Source organism: Adiantum capillus-veneris, chromosome 30 (genome assembly GCF_014529385.1).
Source record: "Adiantum capillus-veneris isolate H3 chromosome 30, ASM1452938v2, whole genome shotgun sequence".
Taxonomy (NCBI): domain Eukaryota; kingdom Viridiplantae; phylum Streptophyta; class Polypodiopsida; order Polypodiales; family Pteridaceae; genus Adiantum; species Adiantum capillus-veneris.
Genome location: NC_140960.1, coordinates 66,362,882 through 66,383,920, shown reverse-complemented (window position 1 = coordinate 66,383,920; position 21,039 = coordinate 66,362,882). Strand labels below are relative to the sequence as shown.

Genomic DNA, 21,039 nt, shown 5'->3' with positions numbered 1-21,039 from the left:
TATGATTGATACGCACGCATTGTTGGAGTGTTTCATTCGTGAAGGTTTCCTGTATTTTAGTCAACATCATTATGTGATCCCTTTTCCTAGGCATGACATATTGTATGTTGAGCACGTTTCTATCATGGATGAGCACGAATGTATGCGGATTGTTCATGAAAAGCTGAAAAGTTTGTATGTAAGGAAGTCACATTTCATGTCTCTTCCTTGGTATGACACAGTTTCCGAGAGAGCAAATGACAGTATAAGCACCAAGCATGGGCATTTCCATTCTGATTTGCCACAGTTGATTGATTTCGATCAAACAGAAAAGATTCGACCTCATTGTTTGCATGTGTTTGATGAACGGATTATCAATCCGTCTCTATGTTCATCTACATTGCATACACAGTCATTAGAGAAGACAATATTTTTTTTCCTTCACTTTACATGGAATGGGTATGTTCATGGTTTTGTGTTGGAGATGGTTTCAGGAATTTTCATCCCTGGAGATTCTTGAAGACGAAAGACGCAGATCTCTAGAAAAAGTTTACGCAAGAAAGGAGATTCAAACGACTTTGTGTCGCTTTCGGCACGGCCCAAAGAAGCAAGCGTTGCAGACCTTTATGAAGTTGAAGTACCGCACGACCCACACATCAGAGTGGGCCGGCGAAGAGTCCCTTCCAGGATTCCGGATGCTGTTGGCGATCTCCCTCGACGCCATACAGTTCGGTACCATTACCTCACTTTGAAAAGGAGGGGATGTCACGTGACACATCCAACCCTATGTGTCCGTGGACAAGCTACACCACAGCAAGGTTCAATCAGTTCAGTCAAGTCTAGATTAGCACTGATCTGGCACTTTTGTGAGTCTATTCGTAGACCGTGCATGCCCAGTCACTTAGCATAGATGCATATCCTCCGGTTGCACACAGTATGATCATCGGAATTCCCATCAGAATCCATTAGCATGAGTTAGGGAAATTTTCCAGTGCATTTAGCCTATTTTCCTATTTTTGGTTATTTTCACTTATTATTTTTAAGTGACTTTCCAACAAAAGTAGGTAGGGCAATTTTGCTAAGTTAATATATAAGCAAACCCAAGTTAGCACTTTCTGGCAAAAGAGGCAGCAGGAGCTTCCCGCTCAACAGGCATCTTCTCACCAGTACCCCCCCCCCCCCCCCCCCCCCCTCAGCACCCCCTAGCCTTTTCCAAGCATTAGCATCGCCATCGACTCCATCTCCTTGGTGTTTCCCCCCTACAGCAAGCCATCGCCCACAACCTCCATTCCCGGTGTTTGTGCCCCTTGCAAGCAGACCCAACCACTAGCGTTTTTGGTCCCTAGCAAACCAGCAAAGGCCAGCGTTTTTGGATCGCAATAACCAGCAGATACCAGCGTTTTTCATCAGCTTTTCAGCCTTGCAAAACGCAGCCTTTGGTAGCATTTGTACAGCAGGATTTCAACCATTTACTAACGCTAGCAGCAGGATGCATCAGCGTTTTTGTTTTCAGCCCTAATCTACATCAGACCACAGCGTTTTCAGCCTTATGCACAGTAGCAGAACCGCCCCAAGTTGGTTGCAGAAGTTCCCCCATCTTTAGCCCAAGAAAACGCAGCCAAAGCAGTCATTTTCAGCCACCAAAACAACCCCGAAATCAGCAGTTAGAAGACCACAGATTTCAGCCACCAAGTCGTCGTCGTCATCGGCATATTCCAGGTTGCATCAATCCATTGCATACGCATTGTACACCTTTGTGCAATCAAAGTAGACCACTCTCGCCGACGAGAGTGGGGCCTTCAGAGGAGGGTTTTACAAACTCTCGGGTGTCGTATCTCTTTTCTCTCCTTCTCTCAGTCTCATTCACTTGCACGCACAATATCCACTCACTTTGTTCGTGATCATAGCATTCTCCATAAGACGGAAAGCTCGCTCTCTCTTTCCCTAAGAACTAAAAGGAACCTTGAGCAATAAAGATCACTAATCTTGAGAAAATACAACATTCATTCCGCTGCACCTTACAAGCAGAGCTCCTAGTAGTTATGTTTAACCGTGCCATGTGCGAGGGCTTGCCTGATACTTGGAGCCTATCTACTATTGTACCTATCTTCAAGATCGGACACACATTGGCACGGTTGTACGCATCAATTCTTGAGCAACAGCTCAGCAGATGGGCAGAGAAGGAAGGGATACGCGCAACCGGGCATGCAGGATTCAGGAGAGGTTTTTCTACTCTTGACCATATCTTGACACTCAGAGCCATCATTGAGGAGGGCACATCACATGGGAGACGGATCTATTGCAGCTTTGTGGACTTCCGCAAAGCATTTGACACCGTACCCAAAGCTAGATTGATGCACAAATTACAAGAGATGGGAGTACCCACAGAGCTCATTTGGGGGGTCATGGCACTGTACAGGTCAGTAGTGGGGCATGTACGCACCTCAAAGGGCCTATCTACAACGGTTCATTCCACTATTGGGGTGAAGCAGGGTTGCCCGCTCTCTCCTACTCTGTTTGGTATGTATGTGGATGAGGTTTCTGACTACATTGAGAGAGATGGTGATAAGGTGCACAATTGGCAAGAACATGGATCCCACTATTGTTATATGCTGATGATATTGTGTTGATCTCCAACTCTCCAGAGGGGATGCAACGTCACTTGGATGCTTTGCATAGCTTTACCCATGAAAGTGGCTTGTTTGTCAACCTTGGTAAAACCAAGGTCGTGGTATTTAATACGACCCCACAGTGGATCAAGAGGTCAGCGCCCGCATTCACATATGGCCAGGAGACAGTGGAGTATACAGATGCTTACACCTACCTTGGAGTGGTTTTTAGTGGACCAGCAAACGTCTAAATTTTAAGAACCAGAGTACAAAGAAACTGTAACAGAGAGTGAGAAAAAGCTCTGTGACATTTGTGACATTCACATTAGTATGAACTCTGTTTGTTAAATGTTCATTGTCTTGCGACTGTCTAGTTGTCTTAACTCATAATTGTCTTGCTCTTTTGATGTCATGACTCATGATAGCAGTCTATAAGTGATGAGTCTAATAGGTAAACAGGTACAACATACAAGTTCAAACTTCAGTACCCGCAAGCACATATCGCACATCAGGTATGCGATTCTTGAGTCTCTAGCTGTTGTATAGAATTTAGACATAATCAAAGTTGTAAAACATCAAATTGACAAATTCTATAGCTTTGTCTCTGAAACTGACAGTTATTTTTGTGGTTTCTATTCTTTTTTACCAATGCCACGTATTTTTCCGTACATAAAAAATTTACCCATACGGGACTACGTATAGTACGTACTTCCACGTAACGTACAACACGTATGGTTCCACCTTGGACCAAAGCCCATGCAGCATTGGGTAGATTGGAGAGGATGTGTTCACATGTTCAGTTTCAGGAGCCTCGGACGAAGCTCTGGCTCTTTGACATCTTGGTGGCTTCGGCATTGCTCTATGGAGCTGACATTTGGGGACCTTCATTGGACCACCATGGGAGGACAGGTCGCACTGATGGATGGGGGGACATGGAGAAGCCACTAGTCTCTATGATCTCACGGCTCATTAGAGCCAAGGCTTCAGTACCACGTGCCATTATACGAGCAGAGCTAGCTGCCCCCCCGCTAGTGGTTGAGGCGCTCACCAGATCTCTCTCCTTCATACACCACATTTGGGAACTTCCCAGAAACAGATATGCCCGCCTTGCACTTGAGTCCTCTCGACAGTTAGCCATGCAGGGAGATACAGCATGCTGGTACGGGGAGATGACATCATGGTTTCGGGCGCATGGGTTCAGTATAGACACACCGCCCCCCTTCCAGTACTCACTGGATGCACCCTCTCTGAATCTCACACAGTCCGAGATCACCAGGCTCATCCGCCAGGACCTGACTCAGCTAGACATCAGGAGGACATGGATACAGCCATCACAGGAGCTGGGCACGAAGATGGCTTTCTACAGAGAGCATCTTCTCCAGCTTACGGAGGACGGTTTTGTGACGAGACCTAGATACATGGACACCCACTTGTCTCATGGGATACGGTGTGCTATTGGCCAGATACGCACATCTTCACACCAACTGCGGATCGAGACTGGGAGATACAGCAGAGTACCAGCAGAGGCCAGGACATGCCTCCTATGTGACCTGGAGCCTGAGACAGAGTTGCACTACACATGCCACTGCCCCGTCTACTACGAGATACGCGGCCGCTTCCACTGCTTGTTCAGAGAGGGCTTCGGACCACTCTCCAGAGTCATGTGGTACGAGGATCAGAGATGCTTGGGTCTCTGTTTTTGCTCGAGCTGCGCAAACACAGAGAGAGCTTGATGAGAGGAGAGGCCAGCCAGTCTCAGAGACGGATCACAGACTTCTTTAGAGCAGACACTGGACAACCGGAGGAGCTACTACCACAGGAGAGCTCGCCGTCTCACACCGGAGGCACACTGATCGACCGAGCTAGGGAGATCTAGACGCCCACTACTGCGGAGAACTACACAGCATCGACGGAGGTTGCATCAGAGGATTTGGATCACTTTGGCCCAACATGCACGACGCCCGGTCAGGCTATTGACCATGGAGGAGACTGATGAGATCCGCCAACGACCAATGCTGGATCTTTTGTGATCTTTTGTGATCTGTAATTTAGCTATCCCACCTAGCTGGATCTTTTGTGATTTGTGATTTAGCTATCCCACCTATCTGCTTAGATCACATCTAGCTGTTTCAAATTTCATAGCATTTTATTCTGTCATTTTATTTTGTCATTGTCATTTTTGTTACTCTGACTTTGTATAAGATCCACCACATCGTAACTCTTTGGTCTCATATGTCATTCTGACCTTCTGAAGACGTTAATATAACATTTCATTCATTTCACTTCTCTCTCTCTCTCTCTCTCTCTCTCTCTCTCTCTCTCTCTCTCTCTCTCTCTCTCTCTCTCTCTCTCTCTCTCTCTCTCTCTCTCTCTCTCTCTCTCTCCAACGTTTTCGGTGTGCGTGGCTCACCCCCTCTCCATGTATATTGAGTAGCTTCACATATAAGCTCAACACTCCGTTTGCTCCCTCTCACATGGTATCAGTCGCCAAGTTGTGGAGCATCTGCATCAATCTCCCTCCCAAAGCCTAGCGCTAGCAGTTCTGCACGCTTCCATCGTGGCAAACTGCAAAACGCAACCTAGCATTTTTCAGCCCTAGTGTTTTTTGCAAGAAGCCTTGCATTTTTGCATTCTGAGCCTCGATCTGCACTCCCAAGTGCTGATACTACCCCCCTAGCAGCAAATCACAATAGATCAGCCCAGTGTTTTTGCAACTACTTGCGTTTTTGGACCTGCTTGCGTTTTTGGTATTGTCAGCATTTTTGAATACCTGCTGCATTTTCTACAAAACGCTGCCCATACGCACTCCGGTTCGCGGCCTACACTCGCCTGGAGAGCCTTCTAACTGCCAGATACTTGCATATCTACGGCATCGTCAGGTATTCCCGAGAAATAGACAACCTCGACTGCAGTTGTAGCCTTTCACGAGTCGGCGAGGATTGCTCTTGTCGCGACAACAGACCACGCTCTTGCTACATCGCAGTCAGGTACTTGGGTTGTTTACAGTGGAGCCACCACTCACATGACTCCCCAAGAGTCTTGGTTTAGCTCTCTCAGGGAGACTCATGGGCAGACCATCACTATGGGTGACAACCATGAGACTCCAGTGTCTTAGCACAAAAGCCAAATTACCCTCTTCCGTTCTCATTCAGACCTAAAGTTCAGTTCAGGGGAGGCGCTTTACGTTCTGGACGTGGCCTTCAACCTCGTCTCTGTGTCGATTTTGGACTCTCAAGGAGCTGACATACACTTTGGGAGTGGCACGCTTTACGTTCCGGACGTGGCCTTCAACCTCGTCTCTATGTCGATTTTGGACTCTCAGGGAGCTGACATACACTTTGGGAGTGGCACAGTGACCATTTCTGATTCTACGACAGGGACTCTTCTTGCACGTGGTGAGCGCGATGGTTCCCTATACCGTCTCGCTGCTCTTCTCTCTCGGACCACAGAGTCTTCTTCTCTATGGCATGCACGATTTGGACATCTACGCTATCCGTAGCTTCAGCTGACTGCTAGGACCTCTATGGTGGAGGGTTTACCAGCGATACGCTCATCAGGCGTATGCGAGGCCAGATGGGCAAGCAACACAGGGTTGCCTTTCCGAAGCAGGCATCCTGAAACCAGCCCGTAGGGCGATAGGCTTTGGCTCACACCCGAAATTCTTTACTTTAGACACACACACACAGAGAACGTGCAAAGGAAACCTGCGTCAGAAATTAACACTTAAGCACACACACGGCTCAAAAGCTAGAATGCTCCGAGCAGACGCCGAACAACCTGTAGGCCCCAAAATTGGCGCCCCTTTCGGTATTTCTTTATACTTTGAGAGAGTAAATTACAAAGCAGAGTCCTGGGAATCCTTTACCAGTATCCAGCTAGATACCACCTGTTTTGGCCAAATTTCAGCAGCATAACAGCCCCGAAACTTGCGCGAAACCAATTCCCCTGCTGGAACTCACTTCCACTGGCATAAGCCCTCTCATTCCTGCCCAAAAACAGTAAATTCAGCACGCTGTATTTACTGGTCATTGCCCTGTTTCAGCAAAAAACAATCCCTAACTGTCCTCTGTCAATGGGGCACGATTCCCAATGGTTCTGGTGTCCATATGGCTGAAAAACAGTCAATTTACAGCGCATACACAGCGCTGAAAACGCACCTGTACGGTGAGGTTATGACCCTCACGGTGCATGCTTTGGAGTAGCAGTTAACTACCCTGTTCCTGCTCAAGGAGGCTCTTGCCTCAACACAAAAGCATGAAACCACACAGCTATACATCAGTCAAATGAAGAGCCCTCTTGTGGGGCATCACATAACTGCACGTAGGGGAGAGAGAGAGCAGTGTGTAGTGTGCAGGGCATCACTCCTAGCACCACACTATACATGAGAGGGAAAGAAAGCACTCCATAGCTCTTAACATGTGAGACAGAACGCAAAGTGAGGCCTCTCCTCTCTTAAAATTCAGCGCCACTTTTTCTGTAAGGGGCAAGTGCATAAAATTCTGCCACTTAACGCGATTACAAGCTTTTACCCGTTTCGAAATTGCCGCCTAAAAATCTCCCGACTGGATGCCCAGTTGACTTCGCGGCAGAGTTGTAAAGTGTTCCCCTGGTCATACCGAAGGTAATGACGCGAACACATTTCACGGCCCAAAATAGCAGTTCCCTAACTTTTAGGAGATGCTTCCGTTGGGCTCCCACTGGTCATCTGATCATCTATCCTCATTGGGACCGCATCCAAAAGTGCAATGTGGCCCAACTGTCGGATACTTTTTGTTGGTAGTCCCACCTTGACTTTATGCCTTTATTGAGTTCACTTCCTAGTATCCACCAACTTGCTAAGTGCGACGAGGGAACCTACATGATCTTGCACTGAGCCTAGACATCCTCTTACTATACGAATTCCAGTGCCGACCACTTCCCGTCTGTGGGTGAAACTACCGTTCACATTGGCCATACAATGTCCGACCGTTTGCTACTTCAAAAAGAGGGTCTCAAAAATAAAACAAAAATCATTGGAAAAAAACCAACAACTAAGGTTAGCAGTTGGCACGTCCTCGTGACATACCCCCCTCTTGAAATCGCAAACGTCCTCGATTGCATACCATAAATACACGCCACTGATGATCTTGTGTTGTTAGCACTCTTTTATCATCGCATGTATCCGCAAGAAAGGTCGTAACACATAGATACAAATGACTTAATGAGACCTTCATACTTTTGTCATTTCTACTATTACACTGAATTCATAAGTACATTTAATGTGCTAGCTCTATCATTACCCCTCCTTTGCACACGTTGGGTTGGGGCATAAGTAGGTTGTAACCCAAAGGCTTCAAGGTAAAGCTGCAATACATTTGGTGACTCTAACAGTTCATGCACTTCCATCCACTTTGCATCCATAGGTGGATAATTCTTGAACTTCACCAAATAGCGTCTTGCAACCTGTCCTTTAACTTTTCTGGCCTTATGTGCCAGAACTTGCTCAGGTACCAGGATCTCATCAAATTCCTCAACTTCTGGCTGATCCTCATCTGGTATATCTTTTGGCACATCACCCACGAAGGGTCTTAGAAGACTCAAGTGAAACGCATTATGAATCTTCCACGCATCAGGATATTTCACCCTGTAAGCCATATCGCTAATCTTGTCAAGCACTTGAAAAGGCCCATAGTAACGCATGTTGAGCTTAAGAAACAATCGTTCCTTGCCCTTTATCTTCTTTAACCTTGCCTTTTCGAACCTTAACAGAACCCAATCACCAGGTGATAACAGCAATTCACGACGATGACGATCAACAGCCTTTTTCTGTTTTGCCTGATTCTTCTCCAAGGCCACTTTAATTTTCTTATACATTTCATCCATATTCTCAACATATCAATCTGCCTCAAAAATCTTGTTCTTTGTATGCAAAATGGGAGGAACCTTTTTGCCGCCTTCAACAATCTCAAAAGGTGCTCTGCCAGTAGACGAATGCACCGTATTATTGTACGCATATTCAAGCATAGGCAAATATTGTTCTCACTTGCCCTTGTTATCTGACACATAGCATTTCAGCAGATCAAAGATAGTAGAATTAGCCTCTTCTGACTCTCCATCAGTTTGTGGATGAAACAAAGACGAAAACTTAAGTGTAGTGCTCATGTTCTCAAGCAATCCTCTCCAGAATAAACTGGTCATGCGAGGATCACGATCACTGATAATTGATTGTGGCATACCATGGTACTTAAACACATTGTACATAAACAAGCGTGCCATCTGATCAGATTTTATCTTCTTCCTGACAGGATAAAATGGGCATGCTTGCTGAACCTGCAGATAATGGTCCATATACCATCATTCCCTGTTGGCGTTCTTGGAAGATCAAAGATAAAGTCCATAGCAATGCTTTCCCATGGCTTAACCGTAATCGGCAGTGGTTGTAACAACCCTAGTGCCTTTTGCCTGTCAAACTTGACCTTTTGGCAAACTATGCATGCTCGCACAAAGGCATCCACGTCTCTCCTCGAGGTAGGCCAATAGAAGAATGTCTCTACTGCTTTAATTGTCGCATCAATACCACGACGCCCAGCATACGGTGGGACATGAATCTCTTCGATGACCTTATGTCGCAATGGCCTAGTGACACAAACTCTGCCATGCAACATCATAAAACCATCTCTGAGGAGGTAATGCTCATGATGTTGCCCCTCTGGAAGTGGAACATGGAAAGAATGTTTGCCCATTGCATATGCTTTTCGGATAACTTTGACTGTGTCAAGAAGTATCGCAAGGTCTGATGATCTGTTTGGACAACAAAATCAGCACCTAAGAGGAAGTGCTTCCAGCTAGAAAGCGCATGTATCACGGCCAAGAGCTCTTTTTCATAGACTTGCATAGTCTTCTCTGGCCCTTGCAAAATTCAGCTTTCATAAGCTACTACCCGTCCGTCTTGCATTAGCACTGCTCCGATGCTACTGCCACACGCGTCACACTAGACCACAAATGACTTCCTGAGATCTAGCAAAACAATTACTGGATCTGAAGTCAACTTTTCCTTTAAGAGACTAAAAGCTGAAATCTCTTTTTGGGTCCATCTGAAAGTGACCTCTTTCTTTTGCAAAGCGTGAAGAGGTGATGCTATCTCTGCAAAATTCCTGATAAACCTTCTATAGTAGGAGCACAATCCCAAGAAGCTTCTGACATCGTGCACAGTCTTCAAGTCTGGCCATGTCTTAATAACTTCGACCTTTGCAGGATCCATTCTGACACCATCCTTTGAGACTATGTGGCCAAGAAAGTGGATCTCTTCCAGGAAGAATTCACTTTTCTTAGGGTTGACAAGTAACCTGTGACTGCGCAACTCTTCGAACACAATGGTCGAGTGACGCCTATGCTCCTCTTCATTCTTCGAATAGACTATCATGTCATCGAAGAACGTCCCAACAAACTATTGATGCGAGCGAAAAATCCGGTCCATCATTTTTTTGAACGTGGCAGGAGCATTTGTTAGCCCAAACGGCATCACTAAAAACTCATAAAGACCAAATGTCGTTCCAAACACAGTCTTGTGCACATCCTCTGGCCTTGAACGAATCTGATGGTACCCACTCTTAAGGTCTATCCTGCTAAAAATTGCAGCACCCTATTCTTGATGGTATTCTTATTCAACGCACGGTAATCAATACACAAGCGCCATGAGCCACCCTTCTTCTGCACTAGGAGCACTCAACAGCAAAAGGGTGAAGAACTAGGCTGAATTAGCCCCTCCTCTAATAACTCCTCAACCTGGCCCATAATCTCTTTCTGCTGCACCGCGCTAAACCTATAGGGAGGTCTATTTGGTGGGCTACACCCTAACGAAGAGTTTTATTGGGTGACGAAGGGGCATCAGCAAATCAGCCCAGCGTTTCTAAAATTCAGGCCAGCAATTTCAGAATTCAGCATTTCAGCCCCTTCTTTCAAGCCCAGCGATGCAGGGAAAGTGTCATGAATTGATGACATGGCTGGTCCCCTAGACACTACAACTGAAGACGTGGCAACGTGCGGAATTCCAAAAATTGTGCCGCATAATGCGCTGGCAGGGCTGACGTGGCATTCCGTACAGAAGTCAGTGAAAATTACGTTGGCTGATTGCTTTTGGGGGCTGAATGCTTTAATTTTTTACGGCAGCTTTTGGGCCTATGGCATCCCTTGTACTTATAAATAAGCGGGCAGGGCCTCACTTCTCAAGGCATCTGGACGTAGAGTCTGAGAGTGAGCACCTACCCGCTCTCTTGTACTTTGAACACAGATTAATACAAAAAGAAATACCGAAAGGGGCGCCGGTCTTTGGGGCCAATACCTCTGGGCACGGAACTACGCCGGGCCGTGTCAATTTTGTGAACTGTTTTGAAGTGACTCTTTGCTGTGTCGCAGTAGAATCTTGACTTGGGGTGTCCAAGTTTGTTATAGTGGTATCTAAGCGCGGCCGATTTCTCTTCTACTGGGAAATCCGATCCTTTTCTCGCGGCACTTATGGATTCCAACAAGAAACAGTAGACTTCTTTTGCATCTGCGAATGCGAGAGGAGATCACGAAGAAGATTCTCATGAGCAATCAGAGCAAGAGTATGGCCTACCTCGGCCTACTCCGTTCGAGATTCAAGAGATGGAACGTCAACAATTGGTTGACGAGATAACAAAGCAAACGATTAAAACTGTAAAGGATCCAAAATTTGCAAAATTTTTGTCTCGGCAATCCCTCGCAAAAGTACACAACCAGTGGCAGAAGGCCACAGAGCCACCCATCAAACCGGCAATCAAGAAACCTCCTTCTCCGAGGATGTTTACAAAGCAAGAATTACAAGAGGTGGTTTAGACACAGATTAGCCGGCTTTTGGACGCAAACAACAAATCCAAAAAGCACGATAAAAAGCACAAAAAAGGGACTAACTTCCCGGGTTACTTCTTCTTCTGACAATTCTTCTAGCTCTTCTGATTCGAGCGAAAAAGACAGAAAAGGGAAAAAGAGAAGCAAAAAGCAAAGCTTTGGAAAGGGCAAGAGAAAGACAAAGAAGCCTAAATCTTGCCCAGTTTCTGACAGTTCTATAGAGGACTCATCCTCAAACAGTTTGGACTCCGACAATCACATGTTTTATGCAAAGAAGAAACATTTTTATAAAGCCAACCAATATAACTTCCTCAAAGATAAAAGCAAGAAAGTAAGAGAATTCAAAGAAGGTGGACAGTCAATTAAGTTTGACTCTTTTTCAAGGTTCCGAGATGCTCCGAGGGCTTTCGCCTTCATATTGCAGTTTAACATAGCTTTCTCTGGAGGGCATTACTCAGAGCACTCCAAGATTAGGAGGGCTACATCTTTCTTCAAGGGAAATGCTCGAACATGATGGTCCACCCTTCTACTAAGAAAGGAAGCTCCAGTTAAATGGTTGAAATTCAAAAAGCTTTTTATTTCTTCTTAGTTGACTCGAGAGTACAAACGAGATAAACGAATTGCTTGGAATCATCTTCGGATGACCAAGGGAGATTCTCTGGACGCTTATTGCGAGAGATTTTGGAGCTCTTTTCTACCAACCTCTTCATTTAAGAAGCAAGGTGGAACCAAACGTAAAATACTGTACGTATTCGGTACGTAAGGTACGCAGTCCTGTATGGATTGAGGTTTAAGGTACGTAAAAATACGCACTATTGGTAAAAAACCCTTAAAAATTAGGAAAAACATTTGAAATTTCACAAAAGAAGCCCACAAATATATAAACTATCAATCTATATGGCTAAATGAAAAGGCCTACCTGCATTAAAATTTAAACATCAATCAAGTGACCTACCATGGTCCATATACGAACATGGGACACAATACCCGATTTCAGTAATAGTATGACAGACTCGATACCATAATCTCAAAAGCAACATAGCATTGTAAGGTAAGAGACAATGTACATCAATGATCATACAAGGGTGAAGATCCAAAGATTGACTAATGATGATTAAAATACTGCAAATACAAAACTCAACTACAATCATCCCGACATGAAAATGGCATATCAATCATGACCAATGAGAATGACATTATGACATAGCAATCATGACCAATGTCTGATGCCAACTACAAAAGCTCATAAACTAGCAAGGTGCAAATGCCAAAAGTTAAAACTAATACATAACATGAATAATACTAGAAAAAACCCAATGGAGTCCTCAGTCAAGAGACTCAAGTCTCTCTCTCCCAAGACAACTAGCTTAGAACTCATCATTGGATGAAGATGAGCTCTCTGCAGAGGAGAGAATGTCTCCATGTGACAAGACATTGCCCTCGTCGTCGTACTTTGGCTCCACAACCATAGACACCTGTGGCTGCTCTGCAACATCCTCAAGATCCTCCTCCTCTGTGGCGTGAATGAGACGAACCACCTCATTTGCACGTACTTATGCTTTGCGGACAGGAAGCTTTCCTTTGCGAATGCTCTCACGTCGTGCAATATCTGGATCTGGAGCTCGCTCTTGGAGTGGAATGTTGTATGCCCGTGCTCGCGATCTGGTCACTCGTCGATCCACACTCTCCAACTCTCTATGAAGTAGTCGAAGAATCTCCTCCTGCTCATCTCTCGTCTACTGCTCAATGTTCTCTATAGTGGAATCAGGCACCATCTTAACCTGCGTGGGATCTACCTGCTCATAGAAAAAACCGAACGTACGTTACAAAGAGTTCGATCATATCATCATAAGTAAAATCGACGAGTTAACAAAACCACATATTTAATATTACCTGCTTTGGTGTCCCCAAAGCATGGTAGGCTCGCACAAGCTTAATGTTGGCTCTACAGTAAACCAACCTCTCTAGTTGCGCAGTGCTTAGCCTATTGCGTATTTTGGTGTGGATCAATGAGTAGGCACTCTAGTTGCGCTCACAAGCACCCGCAGAGCAATCCTTCAATTGGGAAATTACAATGATTTAGGGTTTAGTATTTACCTGCAAAAGTGGCAATGGTTTAGGTTTCGTATTTACCTGCAAAAGTAGGCGTAATGCAAGATCCGTAAGCTTGGGAAGACCCTGTCTCCCATAGCTCTGCCACCAAGTCAAAGGAAACTTGGTGGCCTCCTGTCTCAGTGCCACAGGCCGCACAAAGGAAGGACCTAAGCTGTTGATGAAGCTCGTCATCTCAGCATCAATCTCCAGTTGTGTGTCCTCGTCATACCTCAACGAGATGTATGAATCGCGTAGTGCAAGCAAATCTCTATCATGGAATAGTTCTGGCTTTTTGTAGAGAGGATGGAGACATGCAGCCATTCCATGTATAGGACGGCTCATGAACGTCCACCGACTCTCCACAATAGCCAGTATGTCATCTCGTCTGCACACATCCATCAAAAAAGAAGCATCTCAGTGTAGCAGGTCCAAGCTATCTAAAAAAAAACAATTGCCAACAATTGTCAATGATGCAATCAAGGAAACATACCGCTGCTGAGACAAAGAAGGACACTCTATAATGTGGCTCTTCATCTGCAAGAATAGATGGTAAACCAGCCCTAGTGTGGACCCCTCCATATCCGTGACACGCAGCAACACGTGAACAGGCTACAAAGCCACTATGAGAGACTGCACCTCTGTCCAAAAGCTCTCATCAAGAACACGCCTCTGGATGTACTTAGTGTTCTCCTGCTGGGAATTGTGCATGTCTCTCCATTTGGGATCCACCACTGTTTGCATCAGGGAATCCCTTAGCTTGAAGAGCCTATGGAGCACCAAATACATATAGGAAAACCTGGTTTTTGAAGGCCGTACCATATCCAACTGGCTGTGGCTCCTAAAGATGGCAAGTGCTTGGTGCTTCTTGCGGAAGAAAGTGGTGATCTTTGTTGCATCAAACACAATAGGCAGCACCCAAGGGAGTTTCCCTATCCCCTCCATGAGTAAATCAAGGCAATGTGCAGCACAGGGGGTCCAAACTATGGATGGAAACTCTGCTGAAATCAAGTCACCCATTGCTTTGCAATTTGATGCATTATCAGTGACAACTTGTACCACATTCTCTGCGCCAACGTCTCTAATGGCCTGCCGAATGTGCGTGTAAATGAACTGACCTGTGATATGTTCCCCTGCCTTCCCTGCATCCACGGCTCGCAAAAAATATGTGCCAAGGCAAGATGACACAAGAATGTTGATGATGTGTCGTCGACGTATGTCACTCCAACCATCTGAAATGATTGTGCACCCAAATTGTTTCCATCCTGCCTTCACTGGAACCAAAGCCCTGTCAATCAAAGCCTTTTGCTCATCAAGCATTGTCGTGCGCATTTTCTTGTACTCTAAGCCAATCCATGTATCTGTGGGACCAACCTGAGCAATAGCCTTCACCATCCTTTTCCATTGGTCAGTCCTCAATACATTGAAGGAGATGTTGCACTCAATAAGAGTGCAAGCAATCTCCATCTCCGCCACCTTTTGTCGCTCCTTGATCCAAGATTGAGTATGCACACGCGAGGGCAAGGTGGTCTGCCTAGGCCCTGTGACATCCTCCGTATCATTAACATCCTCAGAAAACACATCCTCAGCATCTTGCATGACACGAGCCCTCTTCCTGTTAGACTGAGCCTGTGCACTAGGTTCACTACTTCCCACCGTTTGATCTTGAGTGTCCGTCTCCCCAAGGTCTCCGAGAAGGGCATCATGAAGAGCATCTTGTGTAGATTGTTTTCCCCTACCTTTGTTTACTCCTGCCATTGCTGGAAATTTTTATGCAATCAGTTGATCTTTTACAGCAGGCGGCACCTTCTTGCATGCTCCACAATTGGCTGTACATCCTATTGCCGTCAAGTGTCTGACGACACGAGTGACCGTACTGGTCTTCTGCATCCCACAATACTTGCATTGCCAACCTCGTGTACCTGATCCGGATTGCCCTGGAGTCTTCACAATCTCAATGACATTAGTGTGAATGTTCCAGAGGGGGTTGGCTTCGCGAGGCATGGTGTTTTCTTTGCAAGAAAGGCGCTCACAGACCTGCTCTGCACTTGCTCTGCAACTTTTACAGAAGCGCACACTCTCTGTAAAGAGCTTTACTGAAAAAATAAAACGCTACCCTATCGCTGCAACGGACGCCACACGCGCTGGCCAAATTTTTTTAAAAAAAATACTGCACCGTACGGATGCAATCCGTACGGTACGGATCCGTACGGTACGACCGTACCGTACGGATTGCATCCGTACGTACGTACGGTACTACCTTGTTAAGAAGGTCTCATTTAAAGAACAAATTGAGCGGTTTTGCTGCGGACTTCCTACAGAGATCCAAGACTACTGCTTGGAACAAAAGTCAAATTCTATTCAAGAATTGATGGGTCATACGAAATGGGGTTTTGCGATACATTCAGGCAGTTTGACTTACCCCACTGATGAGATCTTTACTCAGAGAACCCAACAGACTTCTAATAATGAAAGTAGAATGAGAAAGAGTTCCCAAGAAAAGAAAGACAAGGATTCACGACCCCGGCTCACTCTTCGAGAGAGGGCCAACTACATCAAAGAGGGGAAGTGTTTTGGGTGCAAGGGACATGGGCACGTCTCTGCGAAGTGCCCTAAAAAGGCACAACAAGAACAAAATGAAGACAGGCCAGAGAGTCCGAGAGCAACTGAGGAACGTGGCAGAAAAGGCAAGATGAAAGCAGGACTGGTTCCAGATTGCATGGGTACTAACCCAAGCACGATTGATAAAAGTACAAAACTTTGCCGAGCTTGGGGCAAAGTGAAAGATCAAGAAGCCCTTATTTTCTTTGATGGAGGAGCCAAGGCCAACTTCATTTCACCCGAATTGGCGGCGCGGCTCGAGATTACACCCGATCGGATGGGACCACAAGCAGAGGCAATTCTAGCAACACCCCCGCGCAAGTTGTAACTTTGCTCAAGCATTAATATAAAAATAAATACCAAAGGGAACGCAAGATTTTGGGGCCATTACCTCTAGGCACGGAACTATGTCGGGCCATGTCGACTCTACTTTAAATTGTGATAATGTTCTCAAGTATTTTAAGTGATTCTCTCGTGTGTTGTGCTTGATTTCCGATTTGGGGTGTCCAAGTCTATAACACACACACAGAAGGAGACTAACCCCAGATGGGGTCCCAAACCCCCCCTTAAAGGACCCCCGTCTCAATTGCTAGAGAGGTATTTGCTTTAGATTGCACAAATGTTGATACAATGGTCCTAGATGTTGAGATGCTGATGGGATCTTCCTGTAGATGCTTGGGTCTGCAAGGCTAATGGTTGAAAATGCAAAATGCTAGGGATGTTGAATGGAATCTGCAACTACGACGAGGCTACGAGCTGAAAACTGAAAAACGCTCGTTGGTCTGAGGGCTAAAGCTGAAAATGCTGGCTGATCTGCTGTCTTGGGCTGAAAACTGAAAACGTTGGTGCTGATAGCGGGATCTGCAACAGTATGGCAAGATTATGGCTGAAAACTGAAAACGTTGGTGTTGATGAGGTGATGTCACGTGACACATCCAACCCTATGTGTCCGTGGACAAGCTACAGCATGATCAGGGTTCAGTCAGTCCAGTCAAGTCTAGATTAGAAGTGATCTGGCACTTTTGTGAGTCTATTCGTAGATAGTGCATGCCCAGTCACTTAGTATAGATGCATATCCTCTGGTTGCACACAGCATGATGATCAGTATTCCCTTCAGAATCCATCAGATTCAGTCAGGGGAATTTTCCAGTGCATTTAGCCTATTTTCCCTATTTTTGGTATTTTTCACTTATTATTTTTAAGTACTTTCCAACAAAAGTAGGTAGGGCAATTTTGCTAAGAAAATATATAAGCAAACCCAAGTTAGCACTCTCAAGCAGAAGAGGCAGCAAGAGCACATGCTCAACAGGCATCTTCTTAGCAAGAACCCGCAGTACCCTCAGCACCCGCGAACCTTTGGCGACCTCCATCCCCACGCCTAGCGTTTTCAAATCCCCCTCGCCAGACACTTTCCACCCCTAGCGTTTTCCAGATTGGCTTCATCGCCACAGATACTCAGCCTAGCGTTTTCAATTGACATCGCCAAGACCTCCACAGCCCTGGCGTTTTCAGCCATGATCGCCGGCAGCAGTCCCACATTTGCATAGGGTTTTACTAACACTACAGAGGCAGCCCAGCGTTTTTGGTTTTCAGCCCTTACCGCATTAGATGGTCAGCGTTTTCAGCCCTATTGGACGGTAGCAGATTCAGCCCTATTGGTTGCAGAAGATAGCCATTTTCAGCCCTCAAAAACGCAGCCAAAACAGTCATTTTCAGCCACCGAAACAGCCCCGAAATTCAGCAAATAGAAGACCACAGATTTCAGCCCTCAAGTCGTCGTCGTCATTACCGTCGTCGTCACCGGCATAGTCCCAGGTTGCATCAGTCCATTGCATCGTCATTGTACCACTTTGTGCAATCATAAGTAGACCACTCTCGTCGGCGAGAGTGCGAGAGTGGGGCCTTCGGAGGAGGGTTTTACGTAGTCTCTGGTGTCGTATCTCTCTTCTCTCTCCATCTCTCAGTCTCATACACTTGCACGCACATTGTCCATTCACTTTGTTTGTGATCATAGCACTTCCATTAAGAACGGAAGGCTCTCCCTTCCATAAGAACTAAAAGGAACCTTGAGCACAGTTCGGAGCACTCATCTTGACCAAAGCGCAAACATTCATTCCGCTGCACCTAACATTGGTATCAGAGCTTTGGCAGTGTTCTGTATCACTCAAGGAAAGAACCACAAGAACCACAGAATTTTTTTTGCTTGTTGAGGTCGCACGAACCCAAGTTCTCTTGGGCGTGTCGATTCCTAATCGTGTTTTTTGAAGAGTGACAGGAATCCCAAGAAAGAAGGGCTTGTCCAGCCTCCCCTTGTGTCTCTTTTTACTCATTGAGAGAGGACCATGCACTTAGCGGACGGCCAATCGACGTGAGGTGGGAAAAAGCAACCTTGGTGTGAGCGCAAGGCCGGCAAGGGGTGCGCCCACAGAAAGGAGTAGAACTCAGGTGAAGAGAAGATCCTACTCAAACGCGGTTTGCAAGCGAAAGAAAACCTCAAGAACCTCAAGAACCAAGACCCTCAAGAACCCAAGAACCAAGACGCCCAAGAACCCAAGTTTCTCGTGAACTTAAGAACCCAAGACCACAAGAACCCACGACTTCAGAATGATCAACTCGAAGCGGAATGGATACTTCACTTGGAGGTGATGAGCATGAGCGAGGCGAAGAAGAATTTTCCCCACCAGGAGGTTTTTCCGACCCTCCCCTTTCCCCATCTACGACACCGATTGCACTAACTCCAATGGAGGAGTTGGAGCTATTGTTTATGGAACAGAATTTACAACGCAAAGCAAGAAATGCAGCAAGAATAGCAGCCATAGAGCGCACATACCAAGAAAGAATGGCAGCGCGTGAGAGCGAGCAAGCACGCTTGGAAGACAAAGCAAGAGAAGCAAGATTTTATCACGAGAACAAAGCAAGCATGCAAGAGTTCTTGCGACTCTTTTCTCAAGTTCAGGCACAAATGCAAGAGAATCAAGAAAAGGGGACTCTCTCAGTCTCTTCTTCTCCAAAGCATGACACACACGATTTGCATGATTGTATGAAGCATGATGATGATTTGATTGACAATGATTTGCATGATGATTTGATTGACAATGATAAGCATGATGATTTGGATGCCAATGATTTGCATAATGAGTTGGATGACAATGACAAGCATGATGATTTCCATGATGATCAAGATGTGATTTCTCACAAGCATGAGGATTTTAATGAAGATGATGTGATTGTTCACAAGGATGATGTGTTAGTGGATGCTTTTTCTAGCAAAGCTAACCTCGTTGCAGATTCGATCAATCACGAAGGGTCGATCTTGACTTTCGAGTCGAGGTCCAAAGAACCCCCACAGGAAGAATCGATCTTGGCTCTCGAGCCTAGGTCCAAAGAACCCTCACAGGAAGTATTTTGTGTTCGCATGATTGATAAGCACGCATTGTTCGAATGTTTTGTTCGTGATCGTTTCCTATATTTTAGTCAGCCTCTTTATGTGATCCCTTTTTCTAGGCATGACATATTGTATGTTGAGCACGTTTCTCTCATGGATGAGCACGAATGTACGCGGATTTTTCGTGAAACGCTGAAAAGTATGTATGTAAGGAAGTCACATTCCATGTCTCTTCCTTGGCACAACACAGTTGTAGAAAGAGCACATGAAAGTATGAGCATCAAGCATGGGCATTTCCGTTGTGAATTGCCACAGTTGATTGTTTTAGATCAGAAGAGAAAGATTCGATCTCATTGTTTGCGTGTGTGTGGTGAACGGTTTAGCACTCCGTCTCTTCGTTCCTCTACATTGCATGCACAGTCTTTGAAAAAGACAAGATTTTTTCCACTCACTTTACATGGAATAGGTATGTTCATGGTTTTGTGTTGGAAGTGGTTTCAGGAATTTTCAACCATGGAGATTCTTGAAGAAGGAAGAAGCATGACTCTAGACAAAGTTGAAGCATCAAAGGAGCCACAGAAGATTTTGTCGTTTTCGGCGCGGCCCAAAGAAGCAAGCGTTGCAGACCTTTAGGAAGTTCAAGTACCACACGACCCACACATCAGAGTGGGCCGGCGAAGAGTCCCTTTTAAGATTCCGGATGCTATTGGCAATCTCCCTCGACGCCATACAGTTCGGTACCAGTACCTCACTTTGAAAAGGAGGGGATGTCACGTGACACATCCAACCCTATGTGTCCATGGACAAGCTACAGCATGATCAAGGTTCAGTCAGTCCAATCAAGTCTAAATTAGAAGTGATCTAGCACTTTTGTGAGTCTATTCGTAGACCGCGCATCCCCAGTCACTTAGTGTAGATGCATATCCTCTGGTTACACAGAGCATGATCATCAGTATTCCCTTCAAAATCTATCAGATTCAGTCGGGGGAATTTTCCAGTGCATTTAGCTTATTTTCCCTATTTTTGGTATTTTTCACTTATTATTTTTAAGTGACTTTCCAACAAAAGTAGGTAGGGCAATTTTGCTAAGAAAATATAGAAGCAAACCCAAGTTAGCACTTTCAGGCATAAGAGGCAGCAGGAGCACATGCTCAACAGGCATCTTCTCAGCAAGAACCTGCAGTACCCTCAGCACCCGCGAGCCTTGGCGACCTCCATCCCCAAGCCTTGCGTTTTCAGATCCTCCTTCATCGCCAGACACTTTCACCCTTGACGTTTTCCAGATTGGCTTCATCGCCACAAATACTCAGCCTAGCGTTTTCAATTGACATCGCCAAGACCTCCACAGCCCTAGCGTTTTCAGCCATGATCGCCAGCAGCAGTCCCAGATTTGCATAGCGTTTTACTAACGCTACAGAGGCAGCCCAGCGTTTTTGGTTTTCAGCCCTTACCGCATCAGATGGTCAGCGTTTTCAGCCCTATTGGACGGTAGCAGATTCAGCCCTATTGGTTACAGAAGATAGCCAT

General features: G+C 45.7%; 2 protein-coding genes across 3 annotated transcripts in view; both read right to left on the bottom strand.

Annotated features, from left to right (window-relative positions):
• The window catches only part of HAF01 (HAC13 protein (HAC13)), a 180,134-nt gene that overhangs the window by 156,838 nt on the left and 2,257 nt on the right, over window positions 1-21,039 (bottom strand). The window lies entirely within an intron of this gene.
• Window positions 13,172-15,284, bottom strand: LOC147418121 (uncharacterized). Its single transcript, XM_086507071.1, has 4 exons — window positions 14,166-15,284; window positions 14,020-14,063; window positions 13,569-13,914; window positions 13,172-13,231 (listed from the first exon to the last, which is right to left on the bottom strand). Exons 1-4 carry the CDS (start codon window positions 15,282-15,284, stop codon window positions 13,172-13,174), a joined length of 1,569 nt encoding a protein of 522 aa, XP_086363197.1.

Coding starts and splice junctions, on each gene's coding strand:
- LOC147418121 (XM_086507071.1), bottom strand. CDS start 15,284: ATGGCAGGAGTAAACAAAGGTAGGGGAAAACAATCTACACAAGATGCT. Junction 13,915..14,019: donor CCTTCTTTGTCTCAGCAGCG/GTATGTTTCCTT, acceptor GGATGTGTGCAG/ACGAGATGACATACTGGCTA. Junction 13,232..13,568: donor CATTACGCCTACTTTTGCAG/GTAAATACGAAA, acceptor TTCTATGAGCAG/GTAGATCCCACGCAGGTTAA.